Raw genomic sequence first — 22,707 nt, forward strand, 5'->3', positions numbered from 1 at the left:
TGAAACTCGGAGGGTCTTTTTTCCAAACCTCCTCTCTTCTCCCCCAAATGTCTAGACGCTGTTTTTCCAGAATAAGGAAGTATCTGTACATCTACGTACCGCCACAATGCGAATACATTTTCAAGTCCAGCCAGGTGATACTTAGCACGTGTTAACCCTCGTCACTAGTGGGAAATTGCGTGTCTTTACCAGTGTCTTTCTATTGTCTTGTAGGTGTCGGCTCCCACGCAGTTGTCCGATATTGTTGCCTTCCCAACCCTGGGACGGGTGACACCGGCAAGAAGGACTGAGTCCTCTTGTAAGAAACTCTGTACCTGTTCATCCTCCTCAAAGTGAAAGCAGATGCTGGATGTGATGATTTAGCTAGCTGACTTCACTTCATGGAAGGAAGGGAGGGGATTACTGTCACCTGTGGTCTTTCTCCCTGCTTTGTAACAGCACAATGAACATTCTCTTTTCTACAGAAAATGATAGCACAGAAAAAGAAATCAGTAGTTTTAACTGTGCTCAGTTTTTCATGCTGCATCATTTTTCTTTAATGATTTTATTCTAAAAAGATGCAGAAATGTAATTCTTTTTGACTGAAATCATACCCACACCTTGAGTATTCATTCTGAGGGAAGGTAAGTAATGAAATTAAATGACATACAATTATGTTTGATGTTTTTTGGATTAAGCGGAGTGGTTTATCGCACAAACTTGTTGTGGGGCGAAAAGTGCACAAACTACCTAAATAACTGGTTATGTTGTTGGTAGGCCTAAATCTTCTACGATGCATTTTCTGTTTGATATTTTGAGTGAATCTGGGTATGAATTAATATCTAAACATGCAAAAGGACAGCTCTTTGAGAATACATCCAGCCAAAACAGTTGCCCCTTGTCCATTTTTAAAATGCTTGGGCTTCTGTGGTCGCAGAGACTGGATACCATCCTAGCGAGAAATATTCCTGTCTCGTAGCAGGCCCAGATTATCTGGCACTCTGTGCTGGCTCCTGGACAGATGCAAAACCCCTGAGTGAGATGCTGGCCCCAGGGAAGTTCACAAGCTGTCTGCCATTGTCCTCAGCAGCATCCTGGTTTCACTCTCTGCACACGCCCTTCGCTGGGGGAAATATTGTTCCATATAGGAACTGATGCCAGAAAAACTACTTTTATATCACTTCATCACACTGCTGGGTTGTTGTTGGTTTTTTTTTTTTTTATGTAGGCAGGCATTCTGCATTATATAAGGATTTGCAATGTGCAGCTATAGCTCTGGCTGCTTTGCATAGGTAGGCACATGTGCTGCAATCCAAGATCTAGTTCCTCTCTGGGGAAACCCTGAGCTGCTGCTTGCCACTTGTCAGGGTGCAAAGCCATAATTTTGGACAGCTGTCTCAACAGCTTCTCTAGCTGTTACGGGAATGAAGTTGTTGACAGTGTGGAAAAGTAAAGGGAGTGCTACAATTCATACATACAACCTTTATTAGTCAGAGTGGTTGACAGCAAAGGTAGATTTGAACATATAGTACTTTACATATAAATAAATGCAGCAAAACAGAACAAAAATTTGAGACTGTACATTTTGAAAAGATTAATGGGTGCGCAACTGAACTTTACACAGAAACAGATCATGTAATCATAGCTATGTTCACGTTAGGAACTTTTCTGAGAAGCAAACAAATGAGTAAAATCACATTGAAGAGCTAAGTCCTGAAATCCTTATTCATCCTTTCTCCACATGTCCTCAGAATAGCTGATCTAGACAGCAGTGAGAGAGGTAAATGCCCTGGTACTCTGAAAACTAAGTTTCCTCTTTGGAATTAAACCATGGGTTCAGACACTCAGATTTTCAAGCCACAGCTCCTGGAGAACCCACTCAGAGGCTTGGTCACTGGTTTGTTCTGAGGTTTTTGGCTAACTGAGATAATATGTTGTGGCTCTTCTGTACAGATCCCCATGTCTGTAAAAGGCCTTTGCAAGCATGCAGCAGCTTGTCCATCTTTGCATCACACTGTGAGATCAAGTCACAAATCTTTCCCAAGAAAAACCTCTCATCTAGAAAGAGCGAATAAGAACCACATGACTTGTGGTACATCTCAAGCCCATGGAGATCGTTTCCTTCATTTCAGTAAACTTTGGCTCTGGCCCATAGAGTGGGGTCCTGAGGGACATCAAAGGTGTTGCATGTGAAAAAATTCCTCAACCACTTTTGCTAATCTCGGATTTACCTTCCCCTCCCTGGCTTTGGGCCTGCTCTGTAGCTGTTGTTGAAATCAAGGGTGCAATTCTCAGTGACTTCGATGGGAGCAGGAGGAGGGATTTCACATGGGAAAGGATTCCAGGTATAATGTGTAGCTTTACTTTCTCCCAATGCCTTTTCCAGCTCTCTGCTGGACATAGTCACTACATAGCATTTGCACACTTTCACAGTGAATTTCTCTCCTGGACAGTGAAGCTTAGAAAATCACTTCACCTGCAGATTTATTACATACTATGTGCTCTCCCTACTCCTCTGTTTGGTGATAACATCTTACACCAGAGCAAACACCGTGCAAAGGGGAATAGTGAAGAAAGCCAAAAGATGCGTGTGGGTGCGCTGGGGTGAGTGGGTGCTGGTGTCCCCCAGCATGTGCCCAGCGGGCTGTGCTCTGCCCGTCTCGCAGCACTAGCACCCCAGTGCACATGCCGTCTGATCCAGCCACCCGGCAGGAAGGTGTGCGGCACTTGGCTAGCGCTGGGAACGTGTCTTCTGGGGTCACGTCTCCCTCAGCAGCAGGATGGTGCCACCAACCCCCTCTCCCTGGGACCACTGGGATGGATGGGCACATCCCCCTGGCACCGCTAGGCAGGCAGGACAGCGGTCTGGATTTACGTACGTATGAGTGGCCTCTGAAATTATTTGTGACATGCAACTGAGGACAAAGAGGAGCCCATGGGTGGGAGGGAAGTGAGTGCCTGTGCACAACCCCAGCCATGCCAGGACTTCCCCTCTTCTCTGAAGCAGAAAAATAAGGCTGTTTCTGAGGGCATTGTGAACGTTAGCTGGCCCCAGTGCCTGCGCCTGGGCAAGAGATATATAACCTGAACTGGAATTAATGGCTTTTAAAATGTCCATGTGCTATGGGAACTTTAAAGAAATGTTGAAAGTAGTATTTCTTGACTTTGGAGTTATAGCTGGTGCTATGAAACACACTCTTTTCCCATATATTTAGTTGCCACTGAATGACATTTGATGTGAAAGGTGAGAATAGAAGGGAGATAATGATGTTTCACAACCGCAGGATCCAATTTTAAGGAAGGGAATAACACTTTTGACTAGCTATATATTCACTGGTCTATATAATTTAGTGGTACATTACATCCCCCTTTGGACCACAGCACTGTGATTAGAGGAGCAAAAATAGCAAATGCAGAGAACTGACAATGATTGATGTAACATGATCAATAAGGAGAAATTCAGCTATCTAAGGCTTAAACTACTGTGTCAAACCAGTGAAGTGCTAAGTTTAAGATCTAAGAAGTATTTCTTCGGCTCTTACAAATTAGGGGGCCTAATTTCTTCATGCCTGCTTTAGCCATACCTACATGTATCTGATTTGTGCAGTGGTACACCTGAACACGTGCCTCATCCCTACCTCTTTATTTAAAATCACACCACGTGCTTTTAAAGCCCCTGTGCCTGGGGCAGAGGGGAGGACCCGGGCTTGCCCCGATGAGCTGGGCTGAGGAGGACAGCCGCTCCTCTGCTGCTTGCCTGCCCTGCCAAGTCCTTGCTGCTCCCACAGCCCCGGTGCCAGCACTGGCGCGATGGCTCCCAGCCCAGTGCCGGCGGGGCAGCGGGGCCGGCAGCCAGAGGCACGGCGGAATAAGCAAGCCGGCAGAAAGCTGTTGGCTGGGGACCAATTTTCACCACATTGCAGCTGCAGCCAGAGAAGCCGGGGCCACCCGGCATGGGTGGCAGGCCCGTCCTGGCAGGATCGGAGGAGCTTTGCCACAGGGCTGTCCCTGGCTATGGGGAGAGGAGAGCGGCTCTGGGGCAGCCCAGGGCCAGCCTCCCGCTCCACGGGGCATTTGCCCACTCTCTCCTGGGTTTGCGACTTGTGCAGGGGAAGACACAGAGCCTACCTGTGCTTCTGGTGCTGGATGAGGCTCCTGGATTTGGACTGACCTGTGTTGTCAGCACCAGCAGAATGATCCCCGAGCACTTTGTCCTGGCTCAGGTTTATAAGTGCTGGGCTGGGCCCCAGCAAGCTGCCATTTGCTTTCCGAAGAGCCTTTCCTCTCTGGGACGACAGCTCTGTCTGCCTTGCCACCAACTTTCCCTCTGAGGTCTGCTAAAGAGCATTTCCAGGGCTCCCTCGCAGGAACATGTCACATCCAGCAAAACTGCTGCATGCGAGGAGCTTTCCTGGTGCAGGGAGAGATGGAGCCGGTGCGCCGGAAAGGGACTCGGGACTGTGTCTGGGAGGTGAAACCACAGCTGAGGGTGGGGAGAAGAGCAACCGTACTAAAGGGAGTATTATTAGAGGGAAAGACCACGCCAAGCGTGGCAGTGTGAAGCCGTGAGAGACCGGCATGCTGGTCTGTAGAGCTCTGTACTGGCTATAGGTATCTCCTTGCAGAGTGCAGGTATCAACCTATTGGAAGTGGCCTAGAGGGAGATTCTGCCTTTATAGGAAATTACTCTTGATTAGCTTAAAGGCAACTACAAATACAGGCTGCAGAGCTTATCATGTGTTTTTTCTCTCTGTGACACTCAGTGGGAAGCACCAACAGGTCGTGTTTGCCTGCTCTAGGAGTCTGTGCGATAGCTCCGGTGGCTGTCCCCTATTAGCTGCGTCTTCTCAGTTGCATTAGTCGGCTGAAGCATGATAGGAGTTTCTCCATCTAAATTGGGGAGGAGGACAAAAAATACTTTAAGAATCCTTCACTTGCTACCAAAGTCAAGACTTCTTGTTAGCATGACAACATTTCATCTGCTGTTCTGGCTAACGGCTTCACCTTGGCTTCACAGACAGCTGTGTGCGTACTGAAGAGTCAGCAATGCCCACACCAAGTCCAAAATGCTCTTACTCCTTGTCCACGTGTAATGGCAGATTTCTGGGTGAGTATTGCTGTTGTTATTAAACTGGACATTAGCTGTACCTGGTGCTTTGCAGAGATTGCAGGATAAGGGTTCATGCCTGTTCCACTTGCAAGTGCTTATTCCTGCAAATGTCTGAATATAATGAGTGCTATCATGAGTCAGCAAGCGCTAACCCTGACAGCATTTGTGAGAATGGGCCAGAAATGAGTCTTGAAGAAGGCAAAGTTAACAGTGAAGAAAGAAGAGAGTTAAAAGGCAAAAAATGCGTAAGCAGTATTATACTTCAGAGGGATGAAATCACATATATCCAGAAAGCCAGCTATTTAAATAAATATGTTAAATTGCATTTTGAAGTCTTATGTAATACATATATACAATAAGATTTTGAGAATTACTGTTTTAATGAGTTTGGACTGCCAAAACCTTATATTATCGCTATATAAATCCTTACTGCATTGTACTTTCTCATTGCATGCAGTTATGTGTTTGGTTTCCAAACATATCTGTAAAAAATGTGTTTGTTGTAGAGTGGAGGAAAGTGAAGTCCTTACAGAGTTCCCTGATGGCTGTTGTGTTCCCTCTGATAATGAACAAGGTTTGGCTGCCCTTCTCCTGGGCCTCGTTCCAACCCACCGTTTTTTTTGGGTGGGAGGACGGGACTCAAGACTCAGAGACTGACTTTTAAAGGTTCAGCCATCTCAGTGAAGTGTTTTCATATGAAAAATTTTGGACTATCTAAATCTTGATACTAGCACAGCCTTCACAGTAATTGAATACAAATGATGACTTTTTTTGCCAAATGACCAAATGTTCAGAAAAAAACTCATCTGACATTTCCTCCTGCTTACATGACAGTTGATGGGATGAATCATGGACAAAAGATGTAATGTACAGGAGTAACTTAACCCAGAGCAGGAATCTAATTGCATGCCATACGGCTTCCCCTCAGTGGGGGTAGAACAACTTTGACTCTGTCAAGGTGAAAGGCAAGAATGATTAAATGCCAAGCAGCTTCTCTGTATGGGCAATTCTGTATTTAGACACAAGGTCAAAGACAGACATGTTTCATAACTTCGAAAAGCATATGAGTAATTAATGCTTAGAGCTCAGCTCGGGCTCAGATTAGTTTGGCAGTTCCAATACATTTTAAGTTGCTGTGCATTTTCTAGATTTCTGAGCAGCACTCCCTCCCACCTTCTGCTGCCTCCAAGTTGTTCATTTTCTGTAAGATCGTTGATGGAGGGCAGAGACTAGTGGTTCATTTTGCTGTGATACCCAGATGTGCAACAAGAGAATGGGACCCACTGCAAATCTGTCGCATTGCTTCCAGCTGATCTGCAGACAGTTCTGAGCTGACACCTTCAGCAAGCATTTTGCTGCCCACACCCTTCTAAGTTTTATGATGTTTTTTATCAGAACAGGGACCCATGGTATAATAAACTGTACAAATATAGCCTGCTAATGGAGAGCTGCAGAATGGAGGTGCAGCGGAATTCACAGTTTAAACTGCTTTCTATAGATAGCTCTTGCTCACTGTTCGCCTACATTGGTATCATATGGAGTGCGGAGGAGACAATGAAGTGCTAAAAACTTATTGCTTCTGAGTTGGGAAAGTATTTTGTTATTCAGGTTCTTTTTTTTTTTTTTTTTCTCTCCCAGATTTCATTTTCTGTAAAATGAAAGTTGGTCTGGAAATGTCTTGCTTTGTTCTTACAATGATAACAAAACAGGAGAGGAGAACAAGCCTGCCAAACTGCTTCAGTGCATCATTACAGCCTGAAGCACCAAGGCAATCCAAATTCCAACAGCACCTCCTCTGGGACCACGAAAGTCAACAAAAGGTTTGCCATTGACTTCAGTGGAAGTAAAATCTGGCAGCCTGCCCCATGTGTGTGAGTGAAAGCGATAAACCATTGCATGTGTCCGTGCTGCAGACAAGTGAGTGATACTTCCCTCTGTGTATTTTCGCAGGTCACCCATAACATCATGGCATACCACAGATTACCCTACTTTACACTTTTTTAATGTCAGGTTTGAACTGAAATGCTAGAAAATGTCATGTTTAAAATGTAACAATCCAAATATAAGATTTATTTTTTGATCTTTCATTGTACATTAGGCCATAGTCCTTCTGTGGTACAAATTGATGAGAAGAAATCACTGAGAAGAAATCACTGTAACCTAAGTACAGGCCAGGTCTTGCAAATCCCTAAGTTCGTTAGTTCTGATTGTCATGCTACCCATAGAAGTACATGCTGTAAAACGAATCTCTCACGGGAGATACACAACTAGCTGAGCACTAGAACTGGTCAAATATATTTGAATAAAACTTTCTTCTAGAGGAATATGCCATTTCAACAGAATTGAAGCCTTTGACATGATTGTGTCGATCTCAGTGACAGCCCACTTTGCTTTTATATTTTAGGGAATGGATCACTGAATTTTGGGCCTCACATCTCTTTTCTTCACTAATAATTGTTTTATGGTATCTTAATTTGAGAAATGAAATCAACTGTGTAATACTTTAATTTTGTTAAGGAGAAATGTGAGGGACTCTGAAAATTATTATTGTTGTGCCAGTTCGAAAGATGAGGTCTAAATCTCAACTCCCATGGCACACATATTGCCTCTTTTGAGCAGTAGGGCCAGCTCCAGGCAGCTCCCACTGACCACAGCAACAACTGCTGGAGACTCGCTCTCAGAGGTTTTTAGCATCAGGAATGGTGATGCTTTATTGACGTTGCATTGCTCAGAAAAGCAATGGCTGACTACAAAATATTTGGATAAATTAAAGTATGGCCTTAGCTTGAGAATCTACATTTTAACCTTAGCAAAAAAGTTCTGGCTAGCAATAATATAGATACTGGAGACAGCAGGAAACAAATAAATTAATTACCAGCTAGAATGCTCAGTCTGTGGGCAGAGGGCATGCAAAGAATTTGGATCCTAATAGGATTTCCTCTTCCAAAATTAAATCTGCTGCTGGAGTGATTACAGTTTGTTGCTGAATTACCTACAGGAGCAGTTCTGTTATTTACATAAAGGAAGGCATGAGTATCCATTTCTATGGCCCAACATTTGAAAATGTCTGGTGGAAAAGACCAATCTTTGCCATTCTAAGTCAGCTGCATCTTTTTGGCCACATCCCTAAAATATTGGGTGAGGCGTGGGGGGAAGGAAGTGCAGTTTGAGCTGTTTATCGTTCATTTTTCTAAATGCAGTGTCTATTTTCCTTTCAGCTGCTGAAAAGATGATCACATTATCCTTTGTCATGAAGTTTTAACTTTTATTCCCAATATGTTGCTGCTTTATTTTCATCTAGTTTTAAAATATAGAGAATTCTACTCTACCGAGGCAAGCTCGTTTTGATTGGTAGGAAAATGTAGCAAGACTGAAAAGAAGGGTAGGAAAGGTAGAAATACCCAGTTTTGTCCAGGCCCTACCTATATACTTAATATTGTCTTCAAAATACTTAAAACAGATCATTCCACATTCTGTTAATTTTTCAGGCTGGTACTTTGCTAAACACTTTAAATTTTTTTTAAAAATTCATTTCTCAGTGAGAGTCGGTGGGAGTAAAGAGATGGGAAGGTGGCCGAAAATTACTGAATACCAATAAATACCACCTGTGCTGGAAGGAGGGAGAAATATTTTTTCTGCCACTGGGGAATTTTGTGCTGGATTTTGAGAGAGAGCAAAATACCTGCCAAATTACAAAAAAAGACAGAATTAAAAAATTCTTATCCTTCAAAGTTCCATCTTCATATTTCAAGCTTGGCTTTGGTGTCATAGACCCATAAATATCAAGACCCATTTTAGGTTTGTACTTTTCAGGCGCCTCATGTCTTAAAGTATATTACATTTATTTCGAATAATGCATTGTGGTTATAAAGTTTTCACTAATAGTTTTTGTTGCCTTTGCAGAGACTGATCAAGTATGATCAATTTTTAAGCTGACTGTATTTACCTTGATATGCCTTTAGGCAAAACCAATTTAAAAACACCACCACACATTGACATATCAGTTATATAAATAGCATTTGTTTCAACTACTACAAGTGTTTTGTTACATATTTATGGAAGGGTAAATTTGTGTGAAAAGTTGGGGGGAAAAAAATTCTTCTTGCTAAGAGAACATGACATTTGCAATCTGGCAGTGCTAATTTAAGCATAATAAATGTAAGAATATAACAGCGTAAGACCTTCCATAACAATGGAAGAGAAAAAGAGTGAGCTGACTGCTTAGGTCTTTCCTCATAAAAAAAGCATAATCCTAATCATAGTTTATATAAATTTGCAACTGAAAAGTGGCCTAGGTCTTACCCTGATACTTTGGCCTCTTATGGCTGGAGCAAGGGTCATTGCCTCTCTCAGCCTGTCCTGCAAGTGTCCAAATCTAACCAGTTTCAGGTATCTCTGCTGCCCCTGAAGAGGAAGGCAAAACTCTGCCTCGCTTCAGCAGATTAGGACAGGGCTCTTTCTTTGTTCAAAATATGTAACCCACACTAGTGCCAAATTAGGAAATCACCACCATCATCCTTTGGTATAGCCAAAACCTGCATGTGCAGCCGGGGGGAATGCACCAAAGCTGAGAAAAGAGGTTGACCTGCTGCAAAGGGGGTCCCGCTGCCCCCGGCCCGTGTTCCTGGCTGGGCGCTCTTGGTCCCTTCTTTGAGCTGGCATTAGCACTTGGCCTGCCCCACTGTGAAGCACAGCAGGGAGTTAAATGGGCAGGGAACCACACACATTTTTGAGAGGATTAGTTTTCAGCTGGATGGTATCCAAGATCTGGCTCCTGGTAGGGCAGCACAATTGGTACTGCCAGTGCAGAAGAGAGCAAGCAGCTCCGGGGCTGGATGGGAGAGGGGCAGGACTGCAAGCTCTCTTAGGTTACTGCGCAACCTTACTGTTGGAAACTTTGCATCTTTTCCTGAAGCCTTTTCTTGAATGGGTACAGTTGGCCCATTGCAGTCAGCGATAAATTTTACATGATTCAAAACTGAGTGACAGGTTATTCAGGCAGATCAGATGTGGCAAGCACCAGTCCAGGCAGAGCCTAATGCATTAAGTACAGGATCTAGGCTATGAAGCAATGTGGGCACGGGGGCTAGAGGGTGAATGTCGTCTCTTAAGATGAGCCCTGAGACTTCTAATGTTTCAATGTCTTATAAGAGATACAGGAGATATTTAATTGTTAGTGCCATAAGTTTAGTTTTTCATTAACACACAACTTGGAAAGTTCATCAGGTCATGGTGTTGGCTAGAGTGAATTGGCACGTCTCCACTGATGTCTGGAACCAGCCTCAGCATTGTGAGCAGAACATCTGGCCTACAGGCTTTCAAGATTATTTTGAACAGCTTTGCCACACAGTAAGCCCCTATAATACACACCTCTTTCCATGTCATTCTTAATTTGCTCTTCCAAATCTTCTGGAGACACACAAAACTCCTGTTCTTCCCCTTCGGGTCCTTTGGGCTTACACTTTCCACAGCAGCAGTTGAAGCAGCAGCAGAGGCAGCAGCAGAGGTAGCAGCCCGTCAGCAGGCCACAGACTGCACACAGACCCTGGGTTAAACACAGCAGGAGGAAAACCCTGTGAGCAATGACCTTCTTCAAATTCGTGGCGGCCTGTTACAGCTGAAGGCAGATCATCAAAGGAACTTGGGTTCCCAGCTGCTTGGCACTTAGAGGGGTCCAGCCGCTGGCCAAGTGCCTAAACAAGGGCCAGATCTTCCAAAGTCCTCCTCACCATGAGCTCCTACTTGCTACTCAGGACCACGTCCACAAAGACGACACTAACCAACAGGCCCCTGCATGCTCAACTTTTGAAAGTCTATCTTCAGCTGATGGCCCTCAGAAAAAAACTTCCAGGCGGTATGCAAAACCCCACCCACCTTAAAATGACTCATTTCCATCTTAAAAATGACTCATTTGCCCAAGATCGTTTTTGCAAACACTTATTTACTGGCAGGTTCTTGCCAATAACAAAGCTGAGAGAAAAAGAAGCAAAGACCCAGATGCATCCCACATAACTTCAGGCACTGACCTAAGGCCTCCAAATTAGGACTGTAGCCCCTGTGGGCTCCCCACACAGTCAATGGGAAGTTAAAAGCCCTTCCAGAGGGTGATTCAGCCCCAGGAGGATTTGAATTGCCCGTTGGGGGTGTCTCTCTCTCCCCGTCAGCCTGTGTGGGAGCACACAGGTGACAATTCCTAAATTAGACTCCTCGGGCTGTGGTTTCTTGATCTGGGGACTCAGGTGGCAAGAAGTTTCCCACTTGCATCGCCCTCTGCTCACTCCTGTCCCTGTGGCACAAAGCACGGAGGCTTCAGCAGAGCCAGCACCACTGCCTGGGGCTGAGATCTGAGATCTCAGCCAGATTCAGCAGCCAGAAAACTTTAATTGACAGAGCTTTTCTTCCTCCAGACCAGGTCCCGGCCTGGGTTCACAGCACAGCTCCACAGCTGCTTGTGTTGGGGGCTGCGTGCTGCGTTACAGCAATGGGAATGGCGCGGGGGGGTTGCCGGCAGCTCGGCTCCTGACCCGGGGCAGATCCAGGCCTGCACCAAGATTTTTGTGGTAAAGGAGAAAACTCCACGTCTTTTCATGGACATGTAGGTGTAAGAGCAAAGGAAAGCCAGTGACATTCCTGAAAAGCGAATCAAAGCTGATATGTGGAATGCGTATGTAAAGCCAGCACAGCTTTGTGGCCACCAGCTATATATGGGTTGCAGGTACAGCCAGGCTTTAGCGTTATAGTTATACAGTCTGCCCTTTACAAACCATTCATTAGATTCATAAGAAAACATGTTGCTGAGGGAGAAAGCAAGCACAAACATCAGGATATTGTCAAACTTCGACAATAAAGCTACGTAAATAACACTCAATAACGTATGCGTGTCTCAGTCAATGTTAGTGGGGCCCAAGTGGAGCATCTTTGAAGGTAATAAGACTATTCACATGCCTAATATTAATATAGGCATGTTTCAAGAATGAGCAAGGCAGTTTTAAATGAAAAGAAGGACTCTGACTTTTTGTTTTAAAATGTTTTCCTTCCAATGGAGACCCAAAACTGTTCTAAAGGCTGTAGCCCCTAAAATAAGTTATCTGACTGTTTATCATTTATGCCATAATGGGGAATAAATCACCACAATGGATGGAATGAAAAAAGACAGAATAAAAGTGTATAGAGGGAAAAAATACTTGAATTCATTCATGATACCTTCAAAGTTTCAAGATCTCTTGTGCTGATATTATCATAGTTGGTAAATCAAGAATCAGTTTATTGATGCGATCAATAAACTGTCTTCATGGTAGAGGGGGAATTGCTTTTTGCTAAAACAGTTAAAAGAACAACCTCTATGCCTGCCAGTGGAGAAGCAGTTAAAAGTTCCCATTACCCATGTCAGTATGTTCCCAGTTTAATATGCCTGCTAAGAAGTCTGGCACTCCAAAAAAAAGTAATTTTCACTTTGCATTTCTCCTTTCATTTGAGTTTCCTTACTTCTAATGATACACCTCCTCACAATTGTTGGATTTTCTGAGTATGAGTGTGCTAGGGAAGAGGATTTGCCAGGAATGTTTGTAGTTGAAGAGGAAGATAACAAGTGAAAGCTGTGGTGCCTACTGTCTTCTACCAGAATGAAGGAAATCAGGGATCCAGAGGTCATCTGCAGATGATGCCTCAGACTCAAATAGTATTATGATGACCAATATAAAAATCTGAAACTGGAGGTATAGTCAGACTTTAGCATTATAGTTATACAGTCTGTATAACAGCATTTGTGCATGAATTAAAAAGAGATGAGGAATAATGAGCTCAGCTTGCAAAAAAACACTTGGTGGCCTGTTTATGCTTTGGAGGTGGTAAGATTTTGGGTTGGGGGAGGGATAGAGAGACCACCTGTGACAATCATCAAATGCGTCTATATGCATATTTTGGATTTTTTTGTACAGAATTCTTAAAAACCAGAAAGCAGTGATTACTTTTGCTGCGATATTCAGCATATCTCATCTCACCTTCAGGATACAGCTCCCTTGAAACAATCCACACATTCCTCCTGTAGCGCTTAGGGACTTAGTAGCTTCTCTCTGTACTCTCCACTGCTCTCCTTATGAGTCAAAGCTACAGCGGTTATGTCTGGTCTTCATTTTCTAACCACAGAGGATTTTATACTTCATAAAATCTCCATTAAAGATCAGTAAGCAGAAGAGGAATGAAAAGCTAAAAAAGCAGCAAACAGTGAAGAAAACCTTGTTTACCAAGACTGTGAAAGGACTCGGTACTGCTGCTCTCAGCTCAAAGGCAATGCTTCCTGGCACCTGAATTGTGACAGAGGCCAAAGGAAAGAGTGAACAGCAAAGAAAAGAGGATCCAGCAGGAGAAGACAGTGGCTGTGGTGGGGAGTCCAGCTTGCAGCAGGAGTCAGCTACAGCAGCTGTAAGCAGGCAGCCTCCAGCCTGAGAGTGCAACTGTGCCTTTGCAAGTGTAATTTAAACACCAGTATTTTATTCATTAGTTTCATTCACTGTTCTGCATTTGAGCAGCTTCTGTCTCATCCTGCTTCAGCAGGCAAATTGTGGCTTCTCAGACCCACAAAGTGCCCAAGCGACTTCCCAGTTTGAAAGGGGACTGCAGGGCAGTGAAGCACTTGGCCTGATCTGTGCTGAACACAGGAACCCATGTTCATGGTTCTCAGATGAAAGCTGTCATAGTGTGCTTGCTTCACACAGTACTAATAATTTTCCTATGTATTCCAGCAGAGTCCTTGCTTTCTTGTGCTTCTGTTGCTGGAAATAGGTGGGGACAGCATGGATTTTGCACATTTGCAATTCTGTTGCTTTGTTACATTTCAGTAACATTTCTATATTTGCAGAAACACTCAAATTTGATATATGCAAACATCAGAGGATGCCAGTGACATAAAAGAGCACATGAACACAACTCCTTTATGACTAGAACAGCCCATGATGTGTTTTTCCTTGAGCAATATGCCAGTTTTTGATATATCATTCTCTTCTTTTCCTACTCTCTTTCTCCACTACACCCTTCTCACCTTTTCTTCCGCTTCCTTTCTCTCCCCCCTCACCAGGGCACATACATATATGACACCATAATCACAGAGTGTTATGTATTAGTATTTTTTACTTACGCTGTGTGCTATATATAGCAAAGAACACAGCTAAATTTGTACTGTAATAATTTATTAACTGGTTGTCACATAAGTGGGACTTCTGGTTTTTGAACAATGAGTCATTTTTATTTAGTCATTACTGAAAAGAAAGTCAAAATTAAGCTGGAGCACTAGATTCAAATCTAATTAATGTCTAAAAGTGTTACAAAACATGCACTCTATTTAACTATTTACCAAGTTAAAAAGAAAAAGAAAACATTCTGTATTAGCACTATTCTGAGCTTAAGTTACATTCTGCCACTGTCAATTTTCCAGATAATGTTGTTGTTTAATTAAGCTTTTAGTAGCAGTTTAGATTCAGATCCTCCTATTTGTTAAGCCTGTAGAGAGACCATGTTTTTCATGGGGTTCCTTGTGTATGTAATTGTCTGTGTGCATTGTAACATTTGATTTCCAACAGAAAATAACAGCTTACCTTTGCCCACCAGCTTGAGAGCATGAAGTAGGTGTTAACATTTTCCTCACCAAACTGTTCTGCCACATAGAGCCCTAACGATCCATACTTGTCATATATGTTTCGCTTGGACAGATCAGTCAGTGTTGCATGAGCATTGTTGATCTCTTTAAATTTTTCTGCAGCTTCTGGATTGTCTGGATTCTTGTCGGGATGATATTTCAGAGCCAGTTTTCTTAAACATGGCAAAAAAAAAAACAAACAAAAAAACAAAGGAAAGTCATCTGTATGTGTACATGTATACAGACACAAAACATTACCAAATATTTTAACAGAGATACAATCATTCTGAACAGTGTGTTCAGCCTCCTTTTTTCCAGCTCTGATGTACTCAGTGGAAGAAAAGTGACACAAAGTGACTGAACATGAAAGTTTTGGTAAAAGAGGTGTTCCTATTACAGTGAGCATGAACTTTGTGTCTTGATACCTAGTCAGCTATCATGTTAAAGGAGACAGTGATATATGCTGAAAGCACAGGTTGCAGCATGATAATCAATCATGGGCATTTGTTGCATTATGATCGCCAACTGATTTGCATCATTTAGCAGGTTTCAACAAAGATAAAGATTTTTTTAAAGGTTGTTTAAAAACATGATGATCACACACTGCTTATCCCATCAACATTCTCTTCTTTATAGCAAAGGAAATTCTGTATTTGATTGCCTATCAACAGTAGCTATATTAAAATTTTGTAAACAGTGTCTGTGTTTGCAGAAGCCCAGATAGTGTTGGTGGAAAACACAGTCAGGAGTTGCAATAAAAAGGAAGTATCTTTCTGAAGCACAAGGTGGAAAAGCACAGTAAGTTAGCCCCAGTTTCAAGTACCTGTCTTTGGGCCTAATTCCCCACTGTTGCACTTCTGAGGCAGTACTTAAAGCAGTGAAAGCTGATTGTCAACTGGTTTAGGGATGTTTACGCTGATAGGAAGCCTTTTCTAGGACAGGCCTCAGCACTGCCTTTTTCCCCTGACTGTACTCAGCGCTATGGCATCCAAGAACAGGTACAGCTTGAAAGGAACAGTGTGGGACTGTTGGCTCATGAACAGCGCTGGGGAAGCACAGCTTGGAGAAGAAAGGGTTTTCTTCCAGCCATGGTGAAGCACTGGCAGTGTGAGCTCACATATACTTGCAAAACAAGTATAGACAGAAGTGTATCTTTTAAAAAATTTCCACTCCCTTTGAAGAACTGGCAATAAGATTTTTCCAGGACATTTATTTAATGACTAGTGCTGACCTCTAGTGGCATCAAAGGTGATTTAGTTGTGTTTTAAACACTGTGACTCTCACCTCAGTCAAGCTATGTTGCATTTTGTAAATACTCTCTCCAAGTGTTTCAGGAGCTAGCCGTGACCATTATGCCTCAAAATATTGTTTGTGGTGCGAAGGCAGTGTGTCCACACTTCCACTAACAAATCTATCCTCAGACTGGAGTCCTGCTTGACTTTCCACTGAAGTCCCAGTACAGGTTGTTCCCCCAGTAAAATGTAACTGCTTTGCTCCTGATGACAGTTTCTGCCTTGGAGACATTCTGCCAATATCAAGACTGATATAAGCCTGGGAACAGCCTCTGCCAATGATGTCTTCAGTTCTGTATGCTGAACTCAATTCATCTTTTCATAGATCATAAATAACTCCTTAGATGTGCTTCTAATAGCATGAAGGGGTTCACGTTCAGTAATATTTAATATACTGTGCATGTGGTACCTTAAACATAAATTTTCAGTCATATTTAACATAATAAAACATGAAATAGGAGAACTGGAAAAACAAGCTAAGTCTTGCATGAATAATGATATTACGTTCCATCCAAGTATTTAAGTAGCTTATGCAGTCTATCCCTTTTCTTAGCTGAAAACAAACCCCAGCAGTTAGAATTTAAAAAAAAAAAAAAAAAAAGGGAGAGGCATTACTTTCAAAATCCACTTGTGGTTGCAGGCATTGGACAATCAGTCTCCAACCTTTCTTTCTTCTCCCACAGACCCAAAGACATCTCCTGCCCTTTCCATATCCCCAACAATCTCATGAAAAATAAGAATTTGAACAAAATGTAGTTTTGAAAAGGTGAAAAACATTAGTTGCACACTCACTTTACTTAGTATTGTTTTAGAATACTAACAAAGTTACTTTCAACATAGTACAGTTAACAAAAGATAGATAATTCTTATTTTGATTTTGGGAAAACTGTCCTCACTAAAAATAGTACATTAACAAAACAACTCCCTGCACACCAAGATGACATATACTAATTGGAGATGACTTAGTAATGGGAAAGAGATCTGTATACTGGTAGTGCAATTCATATGAGAAACAGGACTCCATTAAGTCCAACACAAGAAATAATAAATGGACAAGAACTACGTGACATAACGTGAAGTATCAGCTATATAGAAGCTTCCTTGCAGGTCCCTGGAAAAGTGACATTCCTAGTTATGTGATAATCATGGTTCATTACAAGGAGAGAAAAAGAAGCCAAAAAACAGAGAGTGAAACAAACACAGGAGTTTCTTGGCTACTTCTCATACCAAACACATGGATTTATGTCCATTCAGACTTTTCTCATGATGAATGGCCTTCTTCACCACCTTCACTGACCACTGTAGCCCTTCACAGCAGCAAGCAATGGGACGAGTTTGGGAGAGAAAAAGGGACAACAAGCAGAGAAATATTCACCCTACAAGGTGGATAGGGCACTCAAGGAAATGAAGTCAGAGAAATATGCTTAGCACCTCTGTCAGTGGGAGGCTTAGGGTGACAGATGAGATGAGGCGAGCCTGTACTGCAGGGGTGGGTCTGATAAGGTACATCTGGGTGGAGGGAGCAATATTTTGGAGGCAGGAAAGTTGTAGAGGGTGAGATATGGCTGTGCTATGGAGTATTGAAGGATGTCAGATACATCCCTGCCATTCCCTCGGTAACTTAGATGGTAGAGCGGAGGACCATAGACTCCCTTGCATGTCCATCCTTAGGTCACTGGTTCAACTCTGTCTCGAAGGAGTGTCCTTTTGGCTCTGGCCGAGAACCTGTAGCACCTCTGCATGCTAAACAGGACAGTTCACACTGTGGAGGCACTTATGAGGTCAGAATAGGGCAGTTGAGGACAAAATGGCTGCTCCAGATCAAGTGGAAAGGCGGGATAAGCTTCAGTCGCACTCCTGACATGGAGAGGTAGCTCCATGGTCAAGCTCAAGCAGGTGGGAGTTCAGAAAGGCTACTTGAGTCCAAGGGTCACGGCCAGGCTCACCGTTAATGGTGCACGTGGCCAGGCATAGAGAGAGTTGCAACCCAGACCGGGTGGAGGTCACAGAGGTAACCAAGGACCAGAAGCAAAGCTTCAAATTACATACTACTGAGGCTTCTTGTAGTATTTTTGTGCAAGGCCAATGTTTGCAGAAGCACAAAGCTAATTACAAGCTCAGGCAGCCAAATGCAGAGAGTGGAGGGGAGGCACTCAGGCACCCAAGTGAGTTGGGTCGAAGTTCTGGTTTCATTAGAGGGGCACCTCCAGCAGGAACGCGAAGGGGTGCGTTGGTGGTGGTGTGAGAGGGAGGCCGATGGGAGGCCCAGGCTTTGGGTGCGGGGCAGCCTGGGTCGGGGGTGGGTGCCTGGGAGGGGAGAGGACCTCAGGCAGAGGCTGTGGGCTGGGGAATTAGCTCAAGTGGTAGAGCGCTCGCTTAGCATGTGAGAGGCAGCGGGATCGATGCCCGCATTCTCCAACGCTTTTCATTCCCCTTGCCTGGACACAGGGCCCTTTGCCAGGGGCCCTCTGTCCTCTGGGGGCTGTGGGGAGACCACGGTGTTCCTGGGCTGCACAGGGGAGGACGGCGTACAAGGCTGCAACAAGAGCAGCAGGGGCAGTTTAACAGGGGACCTTATTTTCTCCCTCTTCCTTCCCTTGACAGACGTCAAATGTCACCTGGAAGTAACGTGTCCAGTTTTGAGCTCCCCCGTAGAGGAAAGACACCAGTGAAATGGAGCAACCTCAGTGCAGGGCCACCAACAGGCTGAGGGAACGGAGGGGTGTCTCTTTGAGGACGAGCTGAGGACAGTGGGCACGTTCAGCTTGGAGAAAGAGAAGATCAGGGGGCTTACGCATGACCTCCCAGCTCGCGGGAGTAGGCTGTTGAGTAGGGGAAAGGCTCTCCATTTGTCTGGTGCTGGACGAGAGGGCAACGGTGAGCAGAGCGAAACTGAACCGCGGGAAGGAGCAGCAGGGTATGGGTAAGCTGTTCTTGGCCCTGAGGAGAGTGCAGCTGTAGAGGACGACGTCCAGGGAGCCTGTGGAGATCTTCCGCTTGTGGGTTTGCATGATTTGAGGGGCTGAAGGGTTGAGCAAGGTGGCGTGGCGTTGGAGGTGAGTCTGTCTGAAGCAGGGTGTTGGCATAGAGGCAGCGTGCTGCGCTGTGGATAGGGAAGTGTTGGATGAGCGTGTGACGGGCGAGGTACTGGGCAGGGCCCCATGATTCCTTCGATAGCTCAGCTGGTAGAGCGGAGGACTGTAGGCTCCCTTGCACGGCCATCCTTAGGTCGCTGGTTCAACTCCGGCTCGAAGGAGCGTCCTTTTGGCTCTGGCCCAGACTCTGCGGCTCCTCTGCCTTTTGGTGCTGCCCGGGTGGCTCCCCTTCAAGGTCTGGCCGGCCCTGAGCCCTGGCCTGAGGTGGAGAAGGTGACCAGCCAAGGCTGCCTGGGGTGAACCCTGGTCAGGGGATGGTGGTACCCGAGCAGTCACCTCCAGCAGGAACGCCAAGGGGTGCGTTGGTGGTGGTGTGAGAGGGAGGCCGATGGGAGGCCCAGGCTTTGGGTGCGGGGCAGCCTGGGTCGGGGGTGGGTGCCTGGGAGGGGAGAGGACCTCAGGCAGAGGCTGTGGGCTGGGGAATTAGCTCAAGTGGTAGAGCGCTCGCTTAGCATGTGAGAGGCAGCGGGATCGATGCCCGCATTCTCCAACGCTTTTCATTCCCCTTGCCTGGACACAGGGCCCTTTGCCAGGGGCCCTCTGTCCTCTGGGGGCTGTGGGGAGACCACGGTGTTCCTGGGCTGCACAGGGGAGGACGGCGTACAAGGCTGCAACAAGAGCAGCAGGGGCAGTTTAACAGGGGACCTTATTTTCTCCCTCTTCCTTCCCTTGACAGACGTCAAATGTCACCTGGAAGTAACGTGTCCAGTTTTGAGCTCCCCCGTAGAGGAAAGACACCAGTGAAATGGAGCAACCTCAGTGCAGGGCCACCAACAGGCTGAGGGAACGGAGGGGTGTCTCTTTGAGGACGAGCTGAGGACAGTGGGCACGTTCAGCTTGGAGAAAGAGAAGATCAGGGGGCTTACGCATGACCTCCCAGCTCGCGGGAGTAGGCTGTTGAGTAGGGGAAAGGCTCTCCATTTGTCTGGTGCTGGACGAGAGGGCAACGGTGAGCAGAGCGAACTGAACCGCGGGAAGGAGCAGCAGGGTATGGGTAAGCTGTTCTTGGCCCTGAGGAGAGTGCAGCTGTAGAGGACGACGTCCAGGGAGCCTGTGGAGATCTTCCGCTTGTGGGTTTGCATGATTTGAGGGGCTGAAGGGTTGAGCAAGGTGGCGTGGCGTTGGAGGTGAGTCTGTCTGAAGCAGGGTGTTGGCATAGAGGCAGCGTGCTGCGCTGTGGATAGGGAAGTGTTGGATGAGCGTGTGACGGGCGAGGTACTGGGCAGGGCCCCATGATTCCTTCGATAGCTCAGCTGGTAGAGCGGAGGACTGTAGGCTCCCTTGCACGGCCATCCTTAGGTCGCTGGTTCAACTCCGGCTCGAAGGAGCGTCCTTTTGGCTCTGGCCCAGACTCTGCGGCTCCTCTGCCTTTTGGTGCTGCCCGGGTGGCTCCCCTTCAAGGTCTGGCCGGCCCTGAGCCCTGGCCTGAGGTGGAGAAGGTGACCAGCCAAGGCTGCCTGGGGTGAACCCTGGTCAGGGGATGGTGGTACCCGAGCAGTCACCTCCAGCAGGAACGCCAAGGGGTGCGTTGGTGGTGGTGTGAGAGGGAGGCCGATGGGAGGCCCAGGCTTTGGGTGCGGGGCAGCCTGGGTCGGGGGTGGGTGCCTGGGAGGGGAGAGGACCTCAGGCAGAGGCTGTGGGCTGGGGAATTAGCTCAAGTGGTAGAGCGCTCGCTTAGCATGTGAGAGGCAGCGGGATCGATGCCCGCATTCTCCAACGCTTTTCATTCCCCTTGCCTGGACACAGGGCCCTTTGCCAGGGGCCCTCTGTCCTCTGGGGGCTGTGGGGAGACCACGGTGTTCCTGGGCTGCACAGGGGAGGACGGCGTACAAGGCTGCAACAAGAGCAGCAGGGGCAGTTTAACAGGGGACCTTATTTTCTCCCTCTTCCTTCCCTTGACAGACGTCAAATGTCATCTGGAAGTAACGTGTCCAGTTTTGAGCTCCCCCGTAGAGGAAAGACACCAGTGAAATGGAGCAACCTCAGTGCAGGGCCACCAACAGGCTGAGGGAACGGAGGGGTGTCTCTTTGAGGACGAGCTGAGGACAGTGGGCACGTTCAGCTTGGAGAAAGAGAAGATCAGGGGGCTTACGCATGACCTCCCAGCTCGCGGGAGTAGGCTGTTGAGTAGGGGAAAGGCTCTCCATTTGTCTGGTGCTGGACGAGAGGGCAACGGTGAGCAGAGCGAAACTGAACCGCGGGAAGGAGCAGCAGGGTATGGGTAAGCTGTTCTTGGCCCTGAGGAGAGTGCAGCTGTAGAGGACGACGTCCAGGGAGCCTGTGGAGATCTTCCGCTTGTGGGTTTGCATGATTTGAGGGGCTGAAGGGTTGAGCAAGGTGGCGTGGCGTTGGAGGTGAGTCTGTCTGAAGCAGGGTGTTGGCATAGAGGCAGCGTGCTGCGCTGTGGATAGGGAAGTGTTGGATGAGCGTGTGACGGGCGAGGTACTGGGCAGGGCCCCATGATTCCTTCGATAGCTCAGCTGGTAGAGCGGAGGACTGTAGGCTCCCTTGCACGGCCATCCTTAGGTCGCTGGTTCAACTCCGGCTCGAAGGAGCGTCCTTTTGGCTCTGGCCCAGACTCTGCGGCTCCTCTGCCTTTTGGTGCTGCCCGGGTGGCTCCCCTTCAAGGTCTGGCCGGCCCTGAGCCCTGGCCTGAGGTGGAGAAGGTGACCAGCCAAGGCTGCCTGGGGTGAACCCTGGTCAGGGGATGGTGGTACCCGAGCAGTCACCTCCAGCAGGAACGCCAAGGGGTGCGTTGGTGGTGGTGTGAGAGGGAGGCCGATGGGAGGCCCAGGCTTTGGGTGCGGGGCAGCCTGGGTCGGGGGTGGGTGCCTGGGAGGGGAGAGGACCTCAGGCAGAGGCTGTGGGCTGGGGAATTAGCTCAAGTGGTAGAGCGCTCGCTTAGCATGTGAGAGGCAGCGGGATCGATGCCCGCATTCTCCAACGCTTTTCATTCCCCTTGCCTGGACACAGGGCCCTTTGCCAGGGGCCCTCTGTCCTCTGGGGGCTGTGGGGAGACCACGGTGTTCCTGGGCTGCACAGGGGAGGACGGCGTACAAGGCTGCAACAAGAGCAGCAGGGGCAGTTTAACAGGGGACCTTATTTTCTCCCTCTTCCTTCCCTTGACAGACGTCAAATGTCATCTGGAAGTAACGTGTCCAGTTTTGAGCTCCCCCGTAGAGGAAAGACACCAGTGAAATGGAGCAACCTCAGTGCAGGGCCACCAACAGGCTGAGGGAACGGAGGGGTGTCTCTTTGAGGACGAGCTGAGGACAGTGGGCACGTTCAGCTTGGAGAAAGAGAAGATCAGGGGGCTTACGCATGACCTCCCAGCTCGCGGGAGTAGGCTGTTGAGTAGGGGAAAGGCTCTCCATTTGTCTGGTGCTGGACGAGAGGGCAACGGTGGGCAGAGCGAAACTGAACCGCGGGAAGGAGCAGCAGGGTATGGGTAAGCTGTTCTTGGCCCTGAGGAGAGTGCAGCTGTAGAGGACGACGTCCAGGGAGCCTGTGGAGATCTTCCGCTTGTGGGTTTGCATGATT

The 22,707-nt window shown here is 46.6% G+C and overlaps 1 protein-coding gene and 6 non-coding genes across 7 annotated transcripts in view; 6 read left to right on the forward strand and 1 right to left on the reverse strand.

Moving 5' to 3' along the window:
• Positions 1 to 1,458: 1,458 nt before the first annotated feature.
• The window catches only part of DNAJC5B (DnaJ heat shock protein family (Hsp40) member C5 beta), a 62,506-nt gene continuing 41,257 nt past the window's right edge, over positions 1,459 to 22,707 (reverse strand). Inside the window, exons 4-6 of the mRNA XM_030011542.2 lie at positions 14,680 to 14,893; positions 10,460 to 10,634; positions 1,459 to 4,869 (exon numbers count right to left, since the gene is read on the reverse strand). Of these exons, the coding sequence (XP_029867402.1) occupies positions 4,775 to 4,869; positions 10,460 to 10,634; positions 14,680 to 14,893 (484 nt within the window). The 3' untranslated portion in view covers positions 1,459 to 4,774. The remainder of the gene's footprint in view (positions 4,870 to 10,459; positions 10,635 to 14,679; positions 14,894 to 22,707) is intronic.
• TRNAY-GUA lies at positions 19,180 to 19,268 on the forward strand. The gene is given in 2 exon segments: positions 19,180 to 19,216; positions 19,233 to 19,268. It is a non-coding gene; the product is annotated as a tRNA-Tyr (tRNA).
• Positions 19,585 to 19,657, forward strand: TRNAA-AGC. Its single transcript has one exon. It is a non-coding gene; the product is annotated as a tRNA-Ala (tRNA).
• TRNAY-GUA lies at positions 20,406 to 20,494 on the forward strand. Its single transcript is given in 2 exon segments — positions 20,406 to 20,442; positions 20,459 to 20,494. It is a non-coding gene; the product is annotated as a tRNA-Tyr (tRNA).
• Positions 20,811 to 20,883, forward strand: TRNAA-AGC. Its single transcript has one exon. It is a non-coding gene; the product is annotated as a tRNA-Ala (tRNA).
• TRNAY-GUA lies at positions 21,633 to 21,721 on the forward strand. Its single transcript is given in 2 exon segments — positions 21,633 to 21,669; positions 21,686 to 21,721. It is a non-coding gene; the product is annotated as a tRNA-Tyr (tRNA).
• Positions 22,038 to 22,110, forward strand: TRNAA-AGC. Its single transcript has one exon. It is a non-coding gene; the product is annotated as a tRNA-Ala (tRNA).

Source organism: Aquila chrysaetos, chromosome 4, assembly GCF_900496995.4.
Source record: "Aquila chrysaetos chrysaetos chromosome 4, bAquChr1.4, whole genome shotgun sequence".
In the NCBI taxonomy this organism is placed as follows: Eukaryota; Metazoa; Chordata; class Aves; order Accipitriformes; family Accipitridae; genus Aquila; species Aquila chrysaetos.